Source organism: Camelina sativa, chromosome 20 (genome assembly GCF_000633955.1).
Source record: "Camelina sativa cultivar DH55 chromosome 20, Cs, whole genome shotgun sequence".
Taxonomy (NCBI): domain Eukaryota; kingdom Viridiplantae; phylum Streptophyta; class Magnoliopsida; order Brassicales; family Brassicaceae; genus Camelina; species Camelina sativa.
The window spans coordinates 6,953,938-6,978,289 of NC_025704.1; the positions used below are offsets into that span (position 1 = coordinate 6,953,938).

The 24,352-nt window shown below is 34.7% G+C and overlaps 5 protein-coding genes and 1 pseudogene across 6 annotated transcripts; 5 read left to right on the forward strand and 1 right to left on the reverse strand.

The window, feature by feature from the left end:
* LOC104769775 (myb-related protein Hv1-like) lies at positions 2,803 to 4,484 on the forward strand. 2 transcript variants are annotated; one of them, XM_010494061.2, is made up of 4 exons: positions 2,803 to 3,230; positions 3,315 to 3,444; positions 3,537 to 3,889; positions 3,971 to 4,484. In XM_010494061.2, exons 1-4 carry the CDS (start codon positions 3,098 to 3,100, stop codon positions 4,360 to 4,362), a joined length of 1,008 nt encoding a protein of 335 aa, XP_010492363.1. In that variant the 5' UTR covers positions 2,803 to 3,097; the 3' UTR covers positions 4,363 to 4,484. The 2 variants fall into 2 exon arrangements, with proteins under 2 accessions (XP_010492363.1, XP_010492364.1); XM_010494062.2 differs by having other exon boundaries at positions 2,808 to 3,230; positions 3,983 to 4,484.
* On the forward strand, positions 5,735 to 7,137 carry LOC104769776. Its single transcript, XM_010494063.2, has 3 exons — positions 5,735 to 5,913; positions 6,019 to 6,084; positions 6,832 to 7,137. The coding sequence occupies exons 1-3, from the start codon at positions 5,866 to 5,868 to the stop codon at positions 6,877 to 6,879; spliced, it is 162 nt and encodes a 53-aa protein (XP_010492365.1). The 5' UTR covers positions 5,735 to 5,865; the 3' UTR covers positions 6,880 to 7,137.
* LOC104769777 lies at positions 7,531 to 10,151 on the forward strand (annotated as a pseudogene).
* Positions 13,238 to 16,473, forward strand: LOC104772267 (cystathionine gamma-synthase 1, chloroplastic-like). The gene is made up of 9 exons (XM_019242136.1): positions 13,238 to 13,275; positions 13,401 to 13,568; positions 14,896 to 14,956; positions 15,053 to 15,256; positions 15,353 to 15,439; positions 15,622 to 15,729; positions 15,830 to 15,925; positions 16,052 to 16,170; positions 16,289 to 16,473. Exons 1-9 carry the CDS (start codon positions 13,253 to 13,255, stop codon positions 16,443 to 16,445), a joined length of 1,023 nt encoding a protein of 340 aa, XP_019097681.1. The 5' UTR covers positions 13,238 to 13,252; the 3' UTR covers positions 16,446 to 16,473.
* LOC104769778 (SPX domain-containing protein 4-like) lies at positions 18,718 to 20,570 on the forward strand. The gene is made up of 3 exons (XM_010494064.1): positions 18,718 to 19,189; positions 19,642 to 19,807; positions 19,907 to 20,570. Exons 1-3 carry the CDS (start codon positions 18,836 to 18,838, stop codon positions 20,368 to 20,370), a joined length of 984 nt encoding a protein of 327 aa, XP_010492366.1. The 5' UTR covers positions 18,718 to 18,835; the 3' UTR covers positions 20,371 to 20,570.
* Positions 20,614 to 22,530, reverse strand: LOC104769779 (pentatricopeptide repeat-containing protein At5g15340, mitochondrial-like). Its single transcript, XM_010494065.2, has one exon. It carries the CDS (start codon positions 22,511 to 22,513, stop codon positions 20,636 to 20,638), a length of 1,878 nt encoding a protein of 625 aa, XP_010492367.1. The 5' UTR covers positions 22,514 to 22,530; the 3' UTR covers positions 20,614 to 20,635.

A 24,352-nucleotide genomic window follows, 5' to 3' on the forward strand; every position in this document is an offset into this window, starting at 1 on the left:
TTGTTGTAAAGAGCAAAAAGAGAACTCGGTTATTGTATTAGATTCTGAATGATTTACAATGGAGAAGTCTCCCTTATTTATACATGTTCAGAGATCTCATAATATATTAACTTTCCTTAACAGACGAAGTGAAATATGGAAAACTGCCCTATTGCTTGAGTCGGCCGCCGCACCGAAGTGGATGTCGGTTCCTTCTTCTCCAAGACTATTCTTTATCCGAACTGATTCCCGAAAACCTAATCGATCCCTTAACCGGATTCCCGGTTAGATAATCAATTAACATTCTGGTTTAGCTCGGTATGATGGGGGTGCTAAATCCCGCACCAACAAATTGTAGTGTTATTGTCTTGGGTTATGATTGAAGATACCTGTTTTTTTTTTTTTTTTTGATGGAAACCAGATTTTGTAATATGTTGGTGTTATGGATATCTATCTTATCCTTGCTTTCAGAGATTTAAAGGATGCAAATTTGTTATCAGATTCTTTTTTCGACTGATGGATTGAAGACTTGTTTTCACGCCTTAATTGCTATTATTTGTCGGGTTGATGCATAAGCTTTGAAAAGGTATAGCTAATAGAGACTTGGCTAATCTTAGGTATTTTGTCTACAATTAAGCCTGAAGTGAACCATTGAGTTTTGTATTCGATTATAGTTTAGTAGTTTACAATCTTTATAATATAGAACTGTTGCGACTTATGTACCAGTTGAAACAGCTTCTGTGACTACCGAACCAAACTAGGAGTGTTAAATAGTCTCCAGTCTGAATGTTACAGATTGAGCATGCTAAGTACGTAGTCTCTTCTTCTCACATGGCTCGGTTTTTTTATATATTTCATATGTGTGTGACTTCTTGCTTTTTGCAATGTCTGATCAAGTACATTTATGCAGGAGATTCGTAGCATCAAATGTGGGAATTCGTGGATCGATAGAATCTTGACAAGTGGCACCATTTATGAAGGCTATATTGAAGTATGTAAGGACCATACAGAGAGTGTAGGAGCTGGCAATATGGTATCAGCAAGACATTTATAGAGTTTTGTCCCCATTGTCCTTTACATCATTTGCAGCCAATATGATTTTCTTTTGATCCATGAGCTCTTCTACTTCTCTCTCTCTCTCTTCTTCAACTTTCATATTCACATTTATTCATTTTTCCTCTTCTTTAATTTTTTTTTATTTATTAAATATAAAACTGATTTCTTTTTGTGTTTATTTGTACAATTCTTTATGATTTTGTCTTATCGTTCTATGATTCGATGAAGATACTTCTTCTTACTACCCCACAAGCTTGGAGCCCACCTCAATAAATCCATCTTCTGCCTTCATGGAACACATTTAGCTACTACTCTCCCTTGTTTGGTCTTGTAAAATCTCTTTAATGTCACCGTTTGCCTTCATAAATCATCTACCTTTCTTGGCAGTATAATTTACCTTGAAGCCAACATTTATACACCTGCACGGCACCACATCCATATAAAATTAATTCATTGTATATATGGACGTTTTAGAGCTAGCATAAGATAAGATTCCGTACCAGTGATTTAAACATCAATCCAATCAGTTTTGGGTTCTGGTGACTTGAGTACAAGTTCATTGCTCTCAGAGGATGTCTAGATTTTTAAACTGAAGTGATGAAAGTTCTGATATGCTAGACTGAATTCTCAGAGGATGTCCAAAAGATTCTGAATATACTACTTTTTAAAATCAGTCTGAAAATGTAGAGATACTATTAGACTCATTGACTTGACATCAAGAACAATGTAGCAACCAGTGGACTTATCTACAACTAAAAGTGCTTCCTAAACCAATTTTAAGGTTAAGAGTGTTTTTCTAATTAACTTTTTTTTTACTTAAGTATAGTTCCATGTGCCGCATAAGATATGTGTATACACGCAACTATATTCAAACTTATAGAACCCTCATTTTCTCGCAAGACTATTATTGTATATGCTAAAGGGTTTATCTAGCTAGTGCCTAGTGCATACCTAATATAGAATTGCGTGTGGATTTTGTTGTAGTCATAATGTTTCTAAACTCTAATCGTTTGCTTACACAAGTTTGAAATTTACCTTTTCCAGAGAAATGAACAAAGTGAAGAAAGAAGAAAGTCTATGCATGTAATAATTAATTTACTTGCATCCACTAAGTTTTCTCCTTCTCTATGCTCTCTGTCTCATTGATTTACTATTATACTGTCAGTTTCCTCTTAGTCACCGCCATTTCACAGCATTTACTATCTACTCTTTTTAGTAGAGGTTAAAGAAGAGAGATGATAATGTAAGAAAGAAAAAAATTCAATATTCATACGACTTTAATGATGTAGTGTTACTGAATGATGATGACTACTTATAGAGTGGAAAACAATGCGGACGTTTAAAGCCTTAGACTACCTATAATAGTAATCTGAGGCTAACAAACCGAAGGCATCTTTTAACTTTTTTGAACTAGTGTAAAAATAGATTGTTGAAAATTTTAGTGTATATTTTGTTTCTTATAACTTTTTTAGGCAAGTTTGATGTGAGATTAAAGTGCTAGCTAGAAACTCATGAACACTAGTACAAACAGTAAAAAATGAGAGAATTATTGAGTATTTGATCTTATTGTAACTTGCTAGTAGCCTATTAGCATAGATACTGACCTGAATTTACTTCTAGCACAAGAAATAACCGATTTTTATCTTGTGATATGTAAAAGTCACAGTGGCATGTAATAATAAAAGATCACCGCTTTTATCTCTCTCTGTGAGTTATTTAGAAAGGGGGGTGGGGGACTTGTTCCAGGTCTTTGAGCCACAAAGGTAATAACTTCTCTAGACCCCATTTGTTAATAAATGCTCATCCATGTGAAAGAGCCGGGAAAAAAGGGATTCATTTGTTGTGTGTGTTTGTCTATCTCTCCTCTATATATCAACCTTCATCACTGAGATATGCTTCACTTGTAACATTTCCACAACTGTAGCCAAAAAGAGCAATCCTTTGTGCTCTCTCATGGTGATGATTATGTGATGTATGAGACAGACACAGCTTACTAACTTCTTATTCTTCTTTCTTGTTCTGTTATAAGATTATAGTACTTTTGGTTTTTTTTTTTGGAAAAATGGGTAGATCACCCTGTTGTGACAAATTGGGTTTGAAGAAAGGACCTTGGACACCAGAAGAGGATCAGAAACTTTTGGCTTATATTGAAGAACATGGTCATGGAAGCTGGCGTTCATTGCCTGAGAAAGCTGGTACAATCAATGAACCCTCTCTTATATGATCTTTTCTACAGATTCAAAACTTTCTCATCTCTCTTCCTTCCTTCTTATTCTCAGGTCTCCATCGATGTGGAAAAAGTTGCAGACTCAGATGGACTAACTACCTAAGACCTGACATCAAAAGAGGCAAATTCAACTTGCAAGAAGAACAAACCATTATCCAACTCCATGCTCTGTTAGGAAACAGGTTTGGTCTTGCAATAACAAAACAATCTCTCGAATCTTTTTGTTAGAAATGTTTTGCTCCTTTCTGAATTCTGATCCCTTTTGTATATATAGATGGTCTGCAATTGCTACTCATTTGCCAAAGAGAACAGACAACGAGATCAAGAACTATTGGAACACTCATTTGAAGAAACGGTTAGTTAAAATGGGGATTGATCCAGTGACACATAAACCCAAAAACGAGACTCCTTTATCTTCTCTTGGCCTATCCAAGAACGCAGCAATACTTAGCCACACGGCACAATGGGAAAGTGCAAGGCTTGAAGCTGAAGCAAGGCTAGCTAGAGAATCAAAGCTTCTTCACTTACAACATTACCAAACCAAAGTATCATCTCACCATCATCACCATCATCATGGATTCACTCACAAGTCACTGTTAACCAATTGGACAACAAAAACAAACGAAGGTAAAACCAAAATCAAAACACACACTAAATCTCTCCAAACAAATTGTAACTTTGTGGAACTCTGTTTGATTTATCTCTAAGAGTACAATGCAGAACAACAACAGCTTGATGAATCACCGACATCTACGGTGTCATTCTCTGAGATGAAGGAACCAAACCCGACGAAGATAGAGTTTGTCGGATCATCCACGGGTGGTCTGAGTCTGATGAAAGAACCTGAAAACAACGATTGGATCAGTTCAACGATTCACGAGTTCGAAACTACGCAGATGGGGGAAGGTATTGATGAAGGGTTCACGGGTCTTTTGCTAGGGGGAGAGTCAATGGACAGGAGTTTCTCCGGCGAGAAAAACGAGACGGCCGGGGAGAGTAGTGGTGGTGACTGCAACTACTATGAGGACAGCAAGAACTATTTGGACAGCATTTTTAACTTTGTTGATCCTTCACCGTCCGATTCACCACCTATGTTCTGAATCAAAGGGTTCGAGATATTATTGTTGGGAATGTTTTTGATTCTTTTTAGTTTATAGTTTTTTGTGCTTAAACACTGATTAGACCAATTTTAGACTAATCCAGTCTTAGCTTTCTTCTTTAATTACTGTTTTAGAACAATTAAAAAAAAAGTGACAAACATGAAACTAATTAATGTTTGTTAAGTTTGGAACTAAAATCAGTATATGAGTTTCTAGATCTTAGGCATAGAGTTGACGCAGTAAAACAATCTTAGTCTAGCTTTGTGACATTAATTTTAGAATGTATTGCATTAAAATTGTTCCATGCAAAATACTAGTATGTTCTCAAATCCCAATGTATCTGAGTTTAGTTTTTGTTGCAATATAAATTTTGTGCTTAATGATACATAACAGTAACCAACAAAACTTGTTCAGTCTTAGCTATATTCTATAGCCAGATCATCCTAAGTGTAATTCACTGTTCTTTGTAGATTTGATCGATTATATATTTACCGTAGCACGATGACTATGTACTTGATCACATTATTTCACGGACGTCTCTCGCCATGACGCCATGAATTGGTTTCGGTAAAAATTGCATTGATCTTCAAACACTTGAAGATCACATATCTTTTTGCTTGTTCTAGCGTGACCGCTTCTTTAAAGTTCACTACGATCCAACATATTTCGTTGATTTGACGAACACGATTACTAGATCGACCGACAGATCGAACACACATATATATATAGTTTTATCACTTTAACACATCTACCAGTGTGAGTGTTAAAAACTACATTGCGGCCATTTGACGACGCTAAGAAAATGAAAGATTGATGAGTTGCATTAATATTTTTCATTATTTTTTTTAACACTGATTTTTGAGTTACATAATTAATGATAAATGTGGCTGTGATAAAAACAACACGCTGACATGTCGATTACAATAAGATAAAAATTAAATGTTGGTTGTTTCATGTCCTTTTCTGCCTTATGCTTGGGGGGTCTCGAATTCGATTTTTCATTATTCCAATTAAATGTCAAAATAATACTAAAATCCAAGAAAAAAAAAAGACCAAATTAATAAATCATAATTGAAAATATAATAAATATGAATCGTAGTGATAATAGGATACTATTTATTCGGATATGACCCCATGCAAGTGTGGACCCAACATACTATATCCCAAAGTTTCAGAAACAAGATATTAAATCATTCTATTGTCATTGAGATAATTAAATTGCCACCAAAATATAAAATATAAAATAAAAATAAAGATTTTGTATAAAATCCTAAAAATAAATTTGGATATTTAGAGTTTTTATGGATTTACAAGAGGTCTCAGTCTAGGCCCATTTAAAGCCCAATAATAATAAGGTAAAGGAAAAAATACAAAAAGGAGCGAAGACTTGCTTGCACACACCATCACACGAATCGCGATTTTGAGATTTCGGAAGCTTCGATTTGATTTGGGATTTTAGGGTTTTCTTCCTCTGAAGACGACGATTCCAACTGCGATTTGACAATGACGCTACCTCCAGGACTCTACTCCGGCACCAGCTCCCTTGCTCTGGTTAATTATCTCTCCCATCCAATTCTCGATCTGTATCTCCGATACGTTTTTATAAAAAGAGTTTGTGTGATTCAACGAGTTTTTTTATTCGCTTTGATTGATCAGGTGGCTCGTGCTTCGGCTTTTGGTTTGGGTCTCGTCTACGGGAACATGAAGCTTAAGGTCTTGAAGGTGAAAATTTTTCTATCTTTACTTTGTTTTGTCATCTATTTATGATTAGATTGCTCTTTAACTGCTGTGAATCTGCATTACTGTGTCTCTAGTTTGATCTCGAAAAGTTTATTGATTCTGATTCTTTTTGTTCATCATCTGTTGATTGTGACATTTGAATTTGGTAGACTTGATATTTCGAGTTTGGTGGCTACACATAACTCGAGCGAGTGAGCAAAGTTTTGTTTGTTATACGTTATTGTGTTTCCCCATCATTTTGAAAGCTCTCTTTCGTTATAGTTGTTAATTGTAGAATGCTGCTCTGCTCCTTTGTTAGTTTTGTTTTCAGCTTAGTCCACTGAGTGTCCTTATTTGAAAGCTCTCTGGCCTTACATTCTCTTTTAGATAATCGAATGCTACTTCTAGAATTTACAGCTTTGCGGTGTCTTTCTTTGGATGTTTCTTTTCTGAAGTTACTAGAGTTGTGATTGTGAGTCTCTGTCTGTTAAGAAGATCTTTGAGTCGCCGAGTCAGTAATGTGATGCATTGAGAAAATTATCTGACTCATTCATTATGTCGCTCTAAAAATGTTTACTTGTTGAATCTTGTTGTTTGCTCATTCTGGTGTTCATGCCTTATACTATTCTCTCTTTGGAAGAACCGTAAATGTGTTAAAATGTTGATATCACTATGCCTAAAATGTTTGTTGAATCTTAGTATATATATGCTTAAGTAAAAAAGTACCAACAAATTTCTTTTCACCTGCAGATCAAATCGATGTCACAGAAGAAGGTTGAAGCCACTGCTCATCATTAATCGATTCTTCTTCGTTTTCAATAAGATACCAAAAGCTGGGGGTGATGTCTCCCCGGTTAGTTTTTTCTTTTCTTTTCATGATTCATCTTTTAGCATAAGAAGGAACAAATGTGTTTGAAGAGCATCTTACATGGTTTTAAGACCTTTTTTGGAGCCAAAATTAACCTTTGGCTTAAAACCCGAGTCATATTTTTGTTGTCATCTAATAACACCACACACATTCACCTCACCTCTCAAGTGTCCCAGTTGTGCGTTATATATACTTGGTTGTGCAAGTGTGTCATATCAGTATCATTTATTACTCAAATCCGCTGAGGTGTATGTGGCTTTCCACCATTTGATTATTGATCGTCATTTCGTCAATCAATTTGTAAAAGGATGGGAACGGGTTCCCCGGTTAAACTTGACTAGCTCAATCCAGTCGAGTGAGGACTTGATCCCACTGTAGATTCTTTCTTTCTATCTTAGTGTAAGCAAGTACGATTGATTTTTTTTTTTCTTTCAAAAGAAAGAATCAGAAAAGGGAATCTAAAGCAATGAAAGAAGATTGTAGTGGATAATTTGTAGAAGACAACAAAAACAAAAAGTATTGTAAATGGATTAAAAGTAGGAATGTACCCATGACGATTATAAAGGATGAATGATTGCTACAAAAACCTTTAAATCCCATTATCTATTTATCCGACCAATACCACAAAGTAGATTATAGTGTTTTAAAAAGACCAAACCCGCCACATCTTTCTTCTCCAAACGACCAAGTAGAGAAACCACTCTCAGTAGAAAACAATTGTATATGGCGTTTCATTGTTCCGTTAACCTACGAATACGATCACCTCCTCTTCAACCTTCGTCTTGCACCGGAAATTCACCGATCAATTTGAGGTTTCCGCCTTGTCAACTGAGCATTAAGGCTCGTGGTCGAAACTGCAGCGACATTGGTGTGGCTCAGATCTTCGCGGCTAGGTGGTCCAACAATCCTGACTCTGGTTTGACCTCTGACCTTGCGGCATCCTCCCTCAATGAGGAGGTTTTGGTGGATGAGGAGGTTAAAAAGATAGTAGAATTGGAGGAGGATTTGAAACTCTCCTTGTTGAAATCAGATGGGAGCTTAACTATTCATGCTGGTATATATATATCTTCAGTTATATATTTATAGTAACTTGAGGCAATGTGATATGTTGATGGTTTATGATTTTTGCGATGATCAGGTGAAAGATTAGGTCGTGGTATAGTGACGGATGCGATCACGACCCCTATTGTCAACACAACTGGCTTTGTCTTCAAGAAAACTGCTGATGTTCTTGACTTCAAGGTTACGGTTTAAATTAATTCAACAAAAAAAAATCTCTGTTGCTAATTCAATAGTTTAAGCTTTAAGTTTTGTGTGTGTGTCTCTGTCTCTAGGAGAAACGAGTTGTTCGTCATGAGTATGGTCGTTATGGAAATCCAACGACAAAGATACTTGAGAAGAAGATAAGGTAGGTGCTTTCTTGATTAATTGTCTTTAATGAATGTTTATGTTTCTTATATATGATGCTTAGGTAATTTTGGTGTGTATTGAGCAGTGCACTGGAGGGAGCTGAATCAACATTGGTTATGGCTTCTGGGATGTGTGCAGCTACTATTATGTTTTTTGCATTAGTTCCTCCAAACGGGCATATTGTGACTACTACAGATTGTTACCGGAAGACAAAGATTTTCATGGATACTTTTCTTCCCAAGTTGGGAATCACTGTACAAAACCTCTATAGCCCAATCCTTTTTTTTTAATTCCTTCCAATCTTGGATAATGTTGTGTGTGATGTATTGATTAGCCTTTTGTATACGTCTAGGTGATTGTAATTGATCCTGCTGATACCCCCGGGCTTGAAGATGCCGTGAATAAGCATGAGGTTAATTAATTCTCTCTTAACATTTTTTGGATTGCGATATGTAAAACATGAATGGAGTCATATATCTGCAGGTTTCTCTGTTCTTTACCGAGTCTCCAACAAACCCGTTTCTTCGATGTGTTGACATTGAGTTAGTTTCAAAAATCTGTCACAAAAGAGGAACTCTTGTTTGTATAGACGGCACCTTTGCAACACCTTTGAATCAGAAACCACTTTCTCTTGGTGCTGATCTTGTTGTGCACTCTGCTACAAAGTACATTGGAGGCCACAACGATGTGAGTAAAACTATGTATCTACTCAACTGTAAAAACATCAGTGCCTCAGTGATTAGAGAAGAAAAATAACAATGTGTCTTCCGTGTTAAAGGAAGACAATGCATCTTCGCATACAACAACAGAACTCAAACGCTTTGAGGATGGCTCAAATTTTAGAAACACATCCCAAGGTATTACGTTTTTTCATCAAGAATCACTATTTATTTTCGATTAGGCATTATATTAATCAATTGTTATGTGAGAGTCTAAACAAGATAAACGTGTTAGGTGAGTCATGTTTACTATCCGGGCCTTCCTAGTCATCCTGAGCATCACATAGCGAAGCGACAAATGACCGGTTTTGGTGGTGTGGTCAGTTTTATGGTAAGAAAATTATATATAATCACCTTTGATGTAACTTTTTCCACGTAACTTAATTGTTAATCCCAATTTTTTATTTCTCTTCCTTACCTTTTTATTTGCAACTAGATCGATGGAGATTTCGAGACTACGATTAAGTTTGTTGATTCTCTGAAGATCCCTTACATTGCACCATCTTTTGGTGGATGTGAAAGCATCGTGGATCAACCCGCCATAATGTCCTACTGGTATGATATATATATCCATCTAAAACATTATTGGTCACATTATTTTAAAATTTTGTGATTATAAGTGTGAATACACACGAATGTTTTGGGATTTCGTTTAGGGATCTTACACAAGAGGAGAGGCTCAAATATGGAATAAAAGACAACTTGGTTCGTTTTAGTTTTGGTATTGAAGACTTTGAGGACCTTAAGGCTGACCTTCTTCAGGCTCTTCATACCATCTGAACAAACGTCGCCTTCCACAAAACCATCTCGTTTATCAACGATCTGTCTCGTTTTCTCTTGATCATTCTTCAATTTCAGTTGAGAAGGAAAATGACAAAATGTTGTTCCTTTGGTATAGGCAAGTCGGCAACACTAAAAATAATTAATACTGATCTTCTAATTATCTTATGTAATACTAAAAAGTACTAAGATAACCCTTTACGATAAGATTGTTAATTCTTATTTTGGCCTACCATTATAACCATATAATATAGGAGCTAGTTTACTATATATAGATACAAAATAGTAACCGTTACTAGTTTGGGAGCATCATTTGATCGTGATGTGCATAATTAATAGGGTCTAATTAACATCTCGAAAATATTTTTGTTCGTAATGGATTATGAGGTTTTCTATAAAAATTAACAGTTTGATATTCAATTTCCAATATATATAGCTTGTACTGTAAAGTTGAAACCATTAGATTTATCACTAGCAATATAACTTAAATTAAATGGAATATAAAAGAGATTAAAAATAAAACTTTTGGTGAGATTATATTTTTTTTTTGATTGTACTTAATTAATGTAATTTATACAAAATACATTTAATTGGTTACGGCAAACTAATTTGGTTTTTAATTTTTTTATTTTAATAGAAAATTTTTCTGTTAATTATATTCGTATTAGAGTTATCTCTTATATTTTAAAAAAACTTGTTTAAAATGATTATTTTGTTATAATTATCTTTTTACCTTTTTAAAATTAACAAAACAAAATTTTGTTTTATTATTTCATACATGTAACATCTCTAATCGGTAAAATCGACATGTGTCATGATTCATGTGAATTACTTATTTTAAAAATAAAACTTTGTATGATAAGATATCTGTCTTTATTTTTATTTTATATACATTACAAGTCGATAACCATTGATATAATACACACATTTTAAACACGCAATAATCTAAACTTTGTACAGTTGGCCATACAAAGATTTCCACAAGATTAATATAATTAAACATGTCAGAATCGTACTCAAAAGGTTAGGTATTACTGAGTTTTTGGCTTAATTTAATTAAAGGTTAATAAGCATCAAGCACGAGAAAAATGGATTTTGATAGGGATTTTAATCCAAGTGCCTCGAAAGTTAGTTTTTTTAATATATAATATATAATATAAAATCTGCATGTAAATGCGCGCGGTATTTTTCTAGTAACTAATAATAAAATTGCTTACACACCTCAATTCTGTTTCATAACCGGAACTAGCTAGTAACCATTGCATTTATCAACTATAAATATGTCTATATATCATAACGACTTTGTAAATCAACCGATCATCTAATCGATTTAGAGAACAAGAGGAGAAACTAATAGAGAGCGAACCCCAAGAAGAAAAGGTGAAAAAAAAAAAAGAAAAAAAAAGAGAGAGAGAACTTAAAAATTGTTTTATTTTACTTTTCGATTATTTATTCAATTTGTGTTATATGTATTTTATTGTGGTTTCATGTAATCTCTATTCTATATCTTCTTATATAACTAATGAAGGTGATTTTAATGTTAAACGTATTTCTAACCATCCAATTCCTTGATGATGTTTAACGTAACTAATTTGCTTTCGTTTATAATTTGGTGAGTGTTCGTATTATATTTCACAAAATGACTTTTAAACCCGAGGACATCAACGATTTGAAGCACTCATTCTTGAGCTCCGATGGGAGTCTGACTGTTCATGCTGGTACGCCACCATTTTTTTCTCCTTTCTAATGATTTCTTAACTAGTAACTCGGTTTTGGTCCCTCTTAATTACTCTACTAATTCTGTTATTGGGATGGAAATATATGTTTTGATATGCATGATTCTATCTGATCCGGTAAAATCGAATAAACGTAATGGAATTGGAAACAAATTAATTTTCAAAAAAAAAAAACTGGAAACAAACTAATTTCACAAAACATTTATTACGTTTCATATATATATAACATATATATATATATATAATTAGATATTACATTAAATATCCATACATTTAAAACGATAAACCTTTGTGAAATTAGTTTGTTTCCAGTTTTTTTTTTTAAAAATTAATTTGTTTCCAATTCCATTACGTTTATTCGATTTTTATTACGTTTCATATATATATATTACGTTTTAAAAATATTTATTACGTTTCATATATATATATATATTCAACATATATATATATATATATAATTAGATATTACCTTAAATATCCATACATTTAAAACGATATACTTTTTTCAATGGGGACATATCAGAAATATATATCTCTCTCTTTTTGTTTACGATTGATTTAATTTGGAAAAGATTGGCAATTTTGCAAATGGAGAAGTCGGAGATAATGGGATATACTTGTTGTGTGGGATTTATTGTTTACAATCAGGTGAAAGATTAGGTCGTGATATAGTCACGAATTCGGTCACGACTCCTGTAGTCAACACCACAACTTACTTCTTCAAGAAAACTTCGGAGCTAATCGACTTCAAGGTCCGCTTATGGAACATATAATACAATAAAAATTTTATAAATTAATAAGGTCGAGACCATGAAATTTTATTTATTTATAGTGGTTTAATTTATCGAATTACTAATTTATAAAGATATTTTTTATTTTCATAGTTTTGAAAAAAAAATTAGTAAAACATAAAATATTTTTGTTAATTCATATTTTTATAGAATTTTCTTAGTTATCTTGGCTATTACTTAGGTGAAAATGATAATTATTCAGAAATTCAGAGTTTAGAAGAATATTTATCATCACAATTTTTGGATGATGCGATTTGAGAAGAAAATTTATGAGAAAATTTAAAAATGAACCCCAAGAATAGAAAAACAACAATAGAGTCATATTTCATTAAATTTCTTATATTTATATTATTATTAATTTAAGATATTGGATGAGACCATGTTTTTACATACGATTTCCGAAAAATTTATTATATTATTATTTTATTGTATGTCAGTTTTTATACTGGCTCAATTCGGGACCAAATTTTTTTATTAATTTATAGTGAATATTAATTTAATGAGGTTTAAAAGTATATGTGCTTTGGTTAATAAATTTGTGAAATTCTGAAAAACAAAGTTTGTTGTGTACTGATTCTGGCAATGGTTAACCGAAAAAGAGTAGTCTTCGTTTTCTTTTTAGAATTTCTTTTTATATCATTAGAAATGAAATGATGAAATGCTCAGTTGAGGTTTTACAACAGTTAAAACAAAAAAAAAACAACGAAGTATAATAAATGAGAAAGAGAATCCTCATTCTAACCACAGTTGCATGAGCTAGGTTATAAAAAATATGCATGTAGTCTTCGTTAACGAACCTAGCTTTTAATTATGTAGGAGAAACGATTGGTATGTCACGAGTATGCTCGTTATGGAAGCCCAACGACAATGATACTCGAAGACAAGATTAGGTCTCTCTCTCTCTCTCTCTCTCTCTCTCTCTCTCTCTCTCTCTCTCTCTCTCTCTCTCTCTATGTATATCTCCCTCTCTCTCTGTCAATTATTCCTTGTGTATGCTATCTTGTTCTTGTTTTAGTGCACTTGAAGGTGCTGAATCAACTTTGGTTATGACTTCTGGGATGTGTGCAAACACTGTTATGCTTTTGGCATTGGTTCCAAAGGGTGGACATATTGTCACAACCACAGATTGTTACAAGGAGACGAGGAAATTCATGGAGACTTTTCTTCCCAAACTGGGAATCACTGTAAGAAACCCTTTAATTTCATTACTATTCTTTTGTTTCATGCATGATTTCGATGTTTAGGGATGTTAAAAGTGGGTAAAAACCCAGTAGGTACCCGAAACCCATGCTTAAAACTGGGTTTTGGGACCTGTTTTTTCTCTAAGAAATTAAATGGGTTAAAAATGGGCAGGTACCCAAAACTATAAAGTCTTACACGGGTTTACCCTATTAGTTATGGGTACCCATTGGGTTTTTTTTCTTTCTAATCACCTATACTTTTTTTTTGTCAAGTCTAATCACCTACACTAAACCCGCAAAATCACATTTTCCTACCAAAAACACAAAACACGAAAACTCGTTTTTCTGCCAAAACCGCAAAATTACGTTTTCCCGCCAAAACAGCAAAATTATATTTTCCCGTCAAACCGCAAAATCACGTTTTTCCGCCAAACTCGCAAAATCTCGTTTTACCTCCAAAACCGCAAAATCTCATTTTCTCGCCAAAATCGTAAAATCTTGTTTTTNCTCATTTTTCACCAAAATCGTAAAATTTCATTTTCCCGCCAAAACCGCAAAATCTCATTTTCCCGCCAAAACCGCAAAATCTCGTTTTCTCGCCAAAACCGCAAAATCTCGTTTTCCTGCCAAAACCGTAAAATTTCGTTTTTCCGCCAAAACCGCAAAATCTCGTTTTCTCGCCAAAATCGTAAAATCTCGTTTTCCCGCCAAAACTGGAAAATCTCGTTTTCCCACCAAAACCGTAAAATTATGTTTTTCCGCCAAAACTGAAAAGTCATATTTTTTTGCCAAAACTGCAAAATGTCGTTTTTCTACTAAAAACGCAAATTCTCATTTTTAAATATTTATTTAAATTTAATATGAAATAAGCAAATTATGAACAAAACTTTAGTTTTATCTAATATATAATAATAAATTTTGTTTTATCTATTTAAAACAAAACTCTTTAATATATTTGCTATTCTTTATTTAAATTATATAAAATTATAAATTTTTGAAAATTGTTACAGATATAGTAAAATACACAAAATACATAATATAAATCACATTTGGTATCAAAAAGTTAAAGATAAAATTATATATAATATAAAATGCAAAATACATCATATAAGATAAATAATTCGGGTACCCACGGGTTTACCCACAAAACTAAAAACCCATTCGAGTTTACCCACTAGAACCTAAAACCTATTTGGGTTTTCAAACTTGGGTTTTTTCTGGGCAGGTTTTTTTCAGGTTTGGGCTGGGCTGGGTTTTTAAACCCACGACAACATCCCTATCGATGTTGTTAATATATCCTTTGTTGTGTGTGTGTGTGGATATGGTCCAAGTGACTGTGATTGACTCCGCTGATACCACTGGCCTTGAAGCTGCAGTGAATAAGCATGAGGTGTTGTAATTTATAATAATAAGTTCTCTTAAACGTACACTGACTGAAGTACTTTGGAAAACAATATTTGAAAACTGTGGCGTGTTCTGGCTGCAGATTTCCATGTTCTTTACTGAGTCACCAACAAACCCATTTCTTCGATGTGTCGACATTGAGTTAGTTTCAGAGATCTGTCACAAAAGAGGAACTCTTGTTTGCATAGACTCTACCTGTGCAACACCTTTGAATCAGAAGGCACTTGTGCTTGGTGCTGATCTTGTTCTCCAATCTGCTACTAAGTACTTTGGAGGCCACAACGATGTGCGTACATCAGAAATTCAGAGCCATATAGTTATTAGTGTTTGTTAAGAAAGAAAAAAAAAATGTGATAAATAATTATCATTCTGTTTTGGCCAGGTTCTTGCTGGATGCATATCTGGTTCTACCAAGTTGGTTTCCGAGATTCGCAAATTGCATCGAGTTTTGGGAGGTACACTTAATTCGGTAAAAATGCTTGATCGATCCTCCTCTAGTTCTCTATATCTTCATATAAATCTGTTAAATTGTATTTTGTTTTTGAGAGTCAAGGTATTGTTTGTCTCGGTTTAGTTAGGATCGATTCGGTTTATACGTCCATGCATCAATAGTTTCTAACCTTTAAGATAATTGGGTCTTTGCATCAACAGAACGCGGCATATTTACTCATCCGAGGCATGAAGACAATGCATCTTCGCGTACAACAACAGAATTCAACCGCTTTGAGGATGGCCCAAATTTTAGAAACACATCCCAAGGCATTATACTTTTTTACCAAGTTACATTCATTCGTTTGTACGTATTATTACACATGACATCATTTATTAATTGGGGTATGCTAAAATCGTATCGTGTTAGGTGAGTCGTGTTTATTATCCAGGTCTTCCTAGTCATCCGGACCATCACATAGCCAAGCGACAAATGACTGGCTTTGGGGGTGTGGTCAGCTTCGAGGTAAAGATAATAAGATAATCAAATGCTTCACGCTTGATGATATTTTGATCAAGCTACACTACTATATACAAATCTCAATTAAAATATGTGTTAATTAATTTTCCTTTAATTTTTATCTACGAATAGGTTGCTGGAGATCTCGGGACTACGATCAAGTTCATCGATTCGTTGAAGATCCCTTACATTGCAACATCATTTGGTGGATGCGAGAGCCTCGTGGACCAACCTGCCATATCGTCCTACTGGTATGTATATATAGATTTCCTTTAAAACATTGATTTATATCATCGTTTTGATATAAATGTGATTAGCGATGGTTGTTATATACACAGACTTTTTTTTTTGGTATGGGAATTGATTCAGGGATTTACCACAAGAGGAGAGGCTGAAACATGGAATCAAAGACAACTTAGTTCGCTTCAGCTTTGGTGTTGAAGACTTTGATGACGTCAAGGCTGACATTCTTAATGCTCTTGAAGTGATCTTGCCACCATCTGAAAAGTTCTCAACTATGGTTTAAAGTAAACAAACGGGTGCCGCTTCGACTTAAACTAGCCAGCCGTTAGCTAATGTTAACAGTCGTTTCTGAGAGACGCGGCCGTTTCTAAAAGGGAAACAAAAAACTTAATATGTTTTTTGATAATTCTCTTTCTATTGTAAAAACGTTTGTTGTTGTTGTTGTAAAGAGTCACGTATTGTGTGTGCTAGAACATGTTGGTGTTCAGGACTAGTCAAAATGTTGAATAAGTATTATGTATGATAAAGTTAGTAAAAGATGTCTATATATTCTTGGGTCACACAGTTTAATTAGCCAATAATAATTTAGAGTCATGTATAATTTTTTTTTAATTTAGAAGTGTGTAAAGCTATAGTGATATACTAAAATAATAGTATAAGTGGATTTAAATCTGGATCCGGTGCCTAATTAATACGCAAAAATATAGATGAATCTCATAATTATATGAAAGACGAATCTAATTTATACATTGGAATATAATAGAATAGGTTTTTTTTTGGGGGTATATAATAGGTCTGCATGGCCGTTCAAGCCCGTGAGAGGTTCATCGTCTGACAATCNATTTTCCTTTAATTTTTATCTACGAATAGGTTGCTGGAGATCTCGGGACTACGATCAAGTTCATCGATTCGTTGAAGATCCCTTACATTGCAACATCATTTGGTGGATGCGAGAGCCTCGTGGACCAACCTGCCATATCGTCCTACTGGTATGTATATATAGATTTCCTTTAAAACATTGATTTATATCATCGTTTTGATATAAATGTGATTAGCGATGGTTGTTATATACACAGACTTTTTTTTTTGGTATGGGAATTGATTCAGGGATTTACCACAAGAGGAGAGGCTGAAACATGGAATCAAAGACAACTTAGTTCGCTTCAGCTTTGGTGTTGAAGACTTTGATGACGTCAAGGCTGACATTCTTAATGCTCTTGAAGTGATCTTGCCACCATCTGAAAAGTTCTCAACTATGGTTTAAAGTAAACAAACGGGTGCCGCTTCGACTTAAACTAGCCAGCCGTTAGCTAATGTTAACAGTCGTTTCTGAGAGACGCGGCCGTTTCTAAAAGGGAAACAAAAAACTTAATATGTTTTTTGATAATTCTCTTTCTATTGTAAAAACGTTTGTTGTTGTTGTTGTAAAGAGTCACGTATTGTGTGTGCTAGAACATGTTGGTGTTCAGGACTAGTCAAAATGTTGAATAAGTATTATGTATGATAAAGTTAGTAAAAGATGTCTATATATTCTTGGGTCACACAGTTTAATTAGCCAATAATAATTTAGAGTCATGTATAATTTTTTTTTAATTTAGAAGTGTGTAAAGCTATAGTGATATACTAAAATAATAGTATAAGTGGATTTAAATCTGGATCCGGTGCCTAATTAATACGCAAAAATATAGATGAATCTCATAATTATATGAAAGACGAATCTAATTTATACATTGGAATATAATAGAATAGGTTTTTTTTTGGGGGTATATAATAGGTCTGCATGGCCGTTCAAGCCCGTGAGAGGTTCATCGTCTGACAATCAGGTGGACGATCTGGTTAAGAGCCACTTTAGAGAAGGTATATATAATACTAAGTATACTATATTATATAATACTATGTGTTATTTTCATGGATCTCTCAAATCTCATGGTCATTTTATAAATGCATAATCGCAAGTTGCTGATTTTATTTATTTGCCGACAAATTTGCTGAATTTAGTACTACTATAATTCAATTGCCGGAGAAATCGAACAGAATCACTTGGTCTTCTGAAGGAAATTTTAATGATAATTTTGACGATTCGTTAGTGCCAATTCTTTTTTTTTTTTTTTGAAAGTATCAATAGTCTGAAGTAAATTAATTCTGTATATCCATCAAATAGTATATCCATCAAATTAATTAAAAAAGTTACGTAAATCATTTTTTATAACTTTTATTCTTATATATCCATCACATTTTCTTCTACCACCAAATCACCAATGCACTATATTCTCTACAGTAGATCATCAATACTATAAATGAATAACAAATCAATTATAATTAGTAGATAAATACCATGTTATACTTTTTAAGTTGTAACTGAGTAAAATATATATATATATATATATATATATATCAGATCATTTTAAAAACCAGTGAAATAAATCTGCTATTAAGCTTGCATCAAAATCCATATATATTCATATAGTATTCAATAAATATCGAATAAATTTGATTAAAAAAAAAGGAATATTAGAAGAAAGGCATCCACGTCAACTTCATCAGAGATTCTATCTCTGTAAAAAGATTCCTCTCTTTTTATCATCTCTCTCTCTCTCCCTTCGTTCTTATCCAGCTCTGCACCACCATCGCAATCTCCATAAGCTCTCTCTGTCTCTCTCAGATCCAAACTACATGAAATTCGGGAAAGAGTTTCGTACTCACCTCGAAGAGACTTTGCCAGAGTGGAGAGACAAGTTCCTTTGCTATAAGCCTTTGAAAAAGCTTCTCAAATATTACCCCGATCTCCCTCCCTCTGATTCCCATCTCCTCGATTCTTCTTCCCGCCCCGTCTTTGCTGATACTACTAACATCTCTTCCGCTGACCACGACCACGACGAAGACGACGACGTTCTGGTTCTTCCCGCCGGCGTCGTCAGGCCTACCGAGGATCTCCAGGGCTCGTTTGTCAGGATTCTCAACGAGGAGCTTGAGAAATTTAATGATTTTTACGTCGATAAGGAAGAAGATTTCGTTATCAGATTACAGGTTTTTTTACTTCTTCCTCCTCCGCTTAATCCCGAATTGTTTACTGTAGCTTCAGGATTTTAAGTTAAGTTGGGAATATCTTAGATTCATGTGATTCAGAGCTAATTGGATCATTCCGTAGGTTATTTTCTGATTAGTCTTGAATCTGGTAATAATAAAATTGCCCTAGTTTTAGTTCTAGTGATGAATGATTTATAATCAAATTGGATCTTGTTTGTGTGTACTTCTCTTCAATAGCCCTGGTGAAGGCTTCTTGTGGTTGGTTGGATTGTATGTACTGATATCTTACTATAGTGGAACCAATAATTTGTTTTTACATTCGAGATCTTCTAATAGCTTGAAGTATTATGGTTGGTCTATGATCCTTGGTCATCTTCTTGGTTCTGCTTGTTTCAAGACGTATCCTGTTATGATCATGATTGAATTGTGTATGTTCATCACTTTGCAAACAGGAGCTCAAGGAAAGAATCGAGCTAGTTAAGGAGAAGAACAGTAGGAATGGGGACTTCGCTTCAGAAAGCGAGTTTAGTGAAGAAATGATGGGTATTCGCAGAGACCTTGTCACCATTCATGGCGAGATGGTCCTCTTAAAAAACTACAGCTCTCTTAATTTTGCAGGTATCATCATATCTTATTAACAAACAAAAAAAAAAAAATCCAAATCTTATTACACACTGTGTACTGTATATGCTGAATACATCTTGGATCTCTCTTCAGGACTCGTCAAAATTTTGAAGAAGTATGATAAAAGAACAGGTGGACTTCTACGTTTGCCTTTCACACAGTTTGTTCTCCATCAACCCTTCTTTACTACAGAGCCACTTACTAGGTTAGTCCGTGAATGTGAGGCCAATCTTGAGCTTCTCTTTCCCTCTGAAGCAGAAGTTGTTGAGTCCTCCAGCACAGCGCAAGCACAATCAAGCTCACATCAGAATCAATCCCCAAGAATCTCTGCCGAGACTTCCTCAACCCTCGGCGATGAAAATCTTGATATCTATAAGAGTACACTCGCTGCTATGAGAGCTATCAAAGGTTTACAAAAGGCTAGCTCCACTTACAACCCCTTATCATTCTCATCGCTTCTTCAGAACGAGGATGATGAGACGGTAACAGCTGAAAACTCTCCGAACTCTGGGAACAAAGGTGATTCAGATAAGGAAGACACTGGACCTTCCCGCTGATCAGCAGTGGTCACAATAGAATAATGCTCCTTTTTGGGTCATGATTTTGAGATTTTTTTGCTACTTGATACCACCCTAACTTTTTCATAAATTAACACATTTTTACGTCTTCACCTTTGCAGAGCAAAGCTTCTGTTTGAATTTGAATTGTAGTACAGTCGTTTTATAGATTTTCTAAGAAAAATTTCTTCATTGCTCAACTTTGTCTCATGTACAAATTCGTATGAAAAATAGTCTCAAGAACCTATATCGTTCGACGATATGTTCACCAATAGTCGGAACAAGAGCAAGAACCTCCCTTGAACTGATGAAATCTATTTCTATCTCTAATGATGATTTCTCGGTCATAGACCTTTGAGACCATCTTCATTGCAGAATGACAGTCCCGACATATCCTCAGATTCTTGAAGACAATAAGAGGTGTCCTCGGTTTTGTTTCCAGAAGCCCAAAACAGACGGCCAATTTCTCGCTGTGACAGCACAAAGCTTGCTCTTGTTCCTCCAAGTCACCCTCCGAATGAGAAACCAGGCCAGAGAGATCAGGGACATAACCAGCTGATCTTATCCGTTCGATCACTTCATTCAACTTCAAGTAAATCTCTTTCGTTCTCGGGTGTGATCTATCTCCTGAACTAAACCGATGTACTGAGTCATTAACATAAATGGAGCTCAAACCAGGTATCTTTCTGATGCCTCGGTTTCTCAAACTTCCCCTTAAACCATCTGCAATGTCACTCCTTCCTTCTGCAACATACATGTTAGACATAAGTATTTGGTATTCTGTGTTGCCTGGGCTCATCTGAACAAGCTTTTGTTTAATTCGTTCGGCTATATCCAGCTTTCCGTGGACGCTACACGAGCCTAGAAGTGAACCAAGGACAACTTCATTCGGAGGCACTGGCATTTCCTTCATCAAGATCTCTGCTTCTTCAATACGACCAGCTCGGCCCAAAAGATCTACCATACATGCATAATGGTCAACCTTAGGTTCCAAATTATAGAGCCTGATACAGTGGAAACATCGCCACCCTTCTTCTACCATCCCCGAGTGGCTGCAAGCACTTAAGACAGCAGTAAAAGTTAAGTCATCTGGCTTCACCTCTCTAACCATCTCTGGAAACATATCAATCACCATTCTACCTTTCCCATGCATTGCTAATCCGCTAAACAGGGCGTTCCATGTCACCACATTCCTCTTAGGCATCAATCTGAAGACTTTCATGGAAGAACCTATGTTTCCGCATTTAGCATACATATCAACCAATGACGTTCCCACCATCACATCATCATAAGTTACTTCCTCCCCCATCATTATTGCCTTCTTCAATGCATACACATGAACCCATCTACCAATTACAAGATTTCCAGATTGTGCACAAGCTGATAGCATTGAGCAAAGGGTGACAAAGTTCAAACCATGTCCACATCTAAACACCATATCAGCAAGAAGCTCCAATACTTCCTTTGTAAACCCAGCTCCCAAGTACCCAGCAACCATAACAGTCCAAGCAACAGCGTTTCTCTCAGGCATTTCGTTAAAAACCTCTCTTCCTCTCTCCAACCCTTCCCATTTGACAACTGTGTCCAAAACCACCGTCCATGAAACAACGCTCTTCTCCTCTAACACTTCGAAAATACGTTTGACTTCACTCACAAACCCACATTTCCCATACATATCCATCAAGGCATTACAAACTTTTACACTAGTTAAAAAACCCATCTTTACAACAACCCCATGTGCTTGTTCACCAAACTTCACATCTTCTGACTTAGAACACACGCCAAACAAGCAAACTACAGAAACATCATCAATCTCTACTCTTTGCTTTCTCATTTCCACGAAGAGATTCATCGAATCAAACAAGAATCCATACCGGGAAAAAGAGGATAACAAAGTGGTCCAATCAACATTATCTTTTTCTGACAGAGGAATTTCGTCGAACAGGTTATGGGCATTAACCATTTCACCGGAAGCTGAATAAAACTGGAAAAGCGCATTGCTAAGGTACGACTTGGGAGCTTTTCTCAATCCCGAAGTGGTTAAAACGGCGTGCAATTCCTTGCCGGGTCGGAGAAACGAGCGTTGTGCACATTGCCGGAGAAGGAAACGTACTTTTTGGTAGGATAAGAAGAAGCATTTCATAAGAGTATATTTTGTTGTTTCTCAAATCCTACAATGTTCAACGGTTCGAACTTGTCGTCTTCAGTTAAAGGTCTATTTTTATTTTTTACTTTTTGAACCTTTTGGGTTAATAAAGTTTACCTTTCTTTAGTCCAAATAAAATATATATATAGCAAACTCATTTTTGGGGGTCAACTTTAATCTAGCGGATGTGATTGTTTCTATTAACTCATCTAACAGTTTAAAACTATTAATGATCCCAACAGTTGCAAGTTTTTTTTTTCCAATAATCGTGTTTCTTCGTCGTATCTCCATCTTTTAAAAATGGCACCTATTAAATCCTTTGTTAATGATCTCAAAAGTTGCAATATTTCGGTCCAACAATTGTGTTTCTTCGTTGCACCTCCAGCTTTTCATGTTGGCACCTGTTAGTTTTCACATCATTTTGTTTTACACCTCTTTAATTTGTTTATGCAAAGTTGCAATGTCTTGATCTAACAATTTTGTTTCTTCGTCGTAACCCTAGCTTTCAATAGTTGCACTTGTTAGTTTTCGCACCTTTTTGTTTCACACTTTTTTGTTTCACATCTCTTTGTTATCACACTTTTTGTTTTTTTTAGATATACAGATTTTTATGGACTTTGAAAAGAGTTTTTGTTCTTTGAGTATTATTAATGATCTCACCCTTTGCTAATGATTTCAAAGTTGCAAAGTTTTGGTCCAACAATTTTGTGTATTCGTTGCATCCCCAGCTTTCCATGTTGGTACTCGTTAGTTTTCACACCCTTTTGTTTGACACCTCTTTGTTTTCACACCTCTTTGTTTTTATATATATACAGATTTTTATGGACTTTGAAAAGAGTTTTTGTTCTTTGAGTATTATTAATGATCTTACCCTTTGTTAATGATTTCAAAAGTTGCAAAGTTTTGATCCAACAATTGTATTTCTTCGGTGCACCCCCAGTTTTCCATGTTGGCACCCGTTAGTTTTCACACCCTTTTGTTTTACACCTCTTTGTTTATATAAAGTTGCAATGTTTTGATCCAACAATTGTGTTTCTTCGTCGTACTCCTAGCTTTCAATGGTTGCACTTGTTAGTTTTCACACATTTTTGTTTCGCACCTTTTTGTTTCACACCTTTTTGTTTCACACCTCTTTGTTTTCACATTTTTTTAATATATATATATATATAGATTTTTATGGACTTTGAAAAGAGTTTTTTGTCTTTGAGTATGATTAATGATCTCACTCTTTGTTAATGATCTCAAAAGTTGTAAAGTTTCGGTCAAAAATTGAGTTTCTTCGTTGCACCTCCAACTTTATATGTTGGCACCCGTTAGTTTTCACACCCTTTTGTTTTACACCTCTTTATTTATATAAAGTTGCAATGTTTTGATCCAACAATTGTGTTTCTTCGTCATACCCCTAGCTTTCTATGGTTGCACTTGTTAGTTTTTGCACCTTTTTGTTTCACACCTTTTTTTTTTACACCTCTTTGTTTTTATATATATACAGATTTTTATGGACTTTGAAAAGAGTTTTTGTTCTTTGAGTATTATTAATGATCTTACCCTTTGTTAATGATCTCAAAAGTTGCAAAGTTTCGATCCAACAATTGTGTTTCTTCGTTGCACCCCCAGTTTTCCATGTTGACACTCGTTAGTTTTCACACCCTTTTGTTTTACACCTCTTTGTTTATATAAAGTTGCAATGTTTTGATCCAACAATTGTGTTTCTTCGTCGTACCCCTAGCTTTCAATGGTTGCACTTGTTAGTTTTCACACATTTTTGTTTCGCACCTTTTTGTTTCACACCTTTTTGTTTCACACCTCTTTGTTTTCACATTTTTTTAATATATA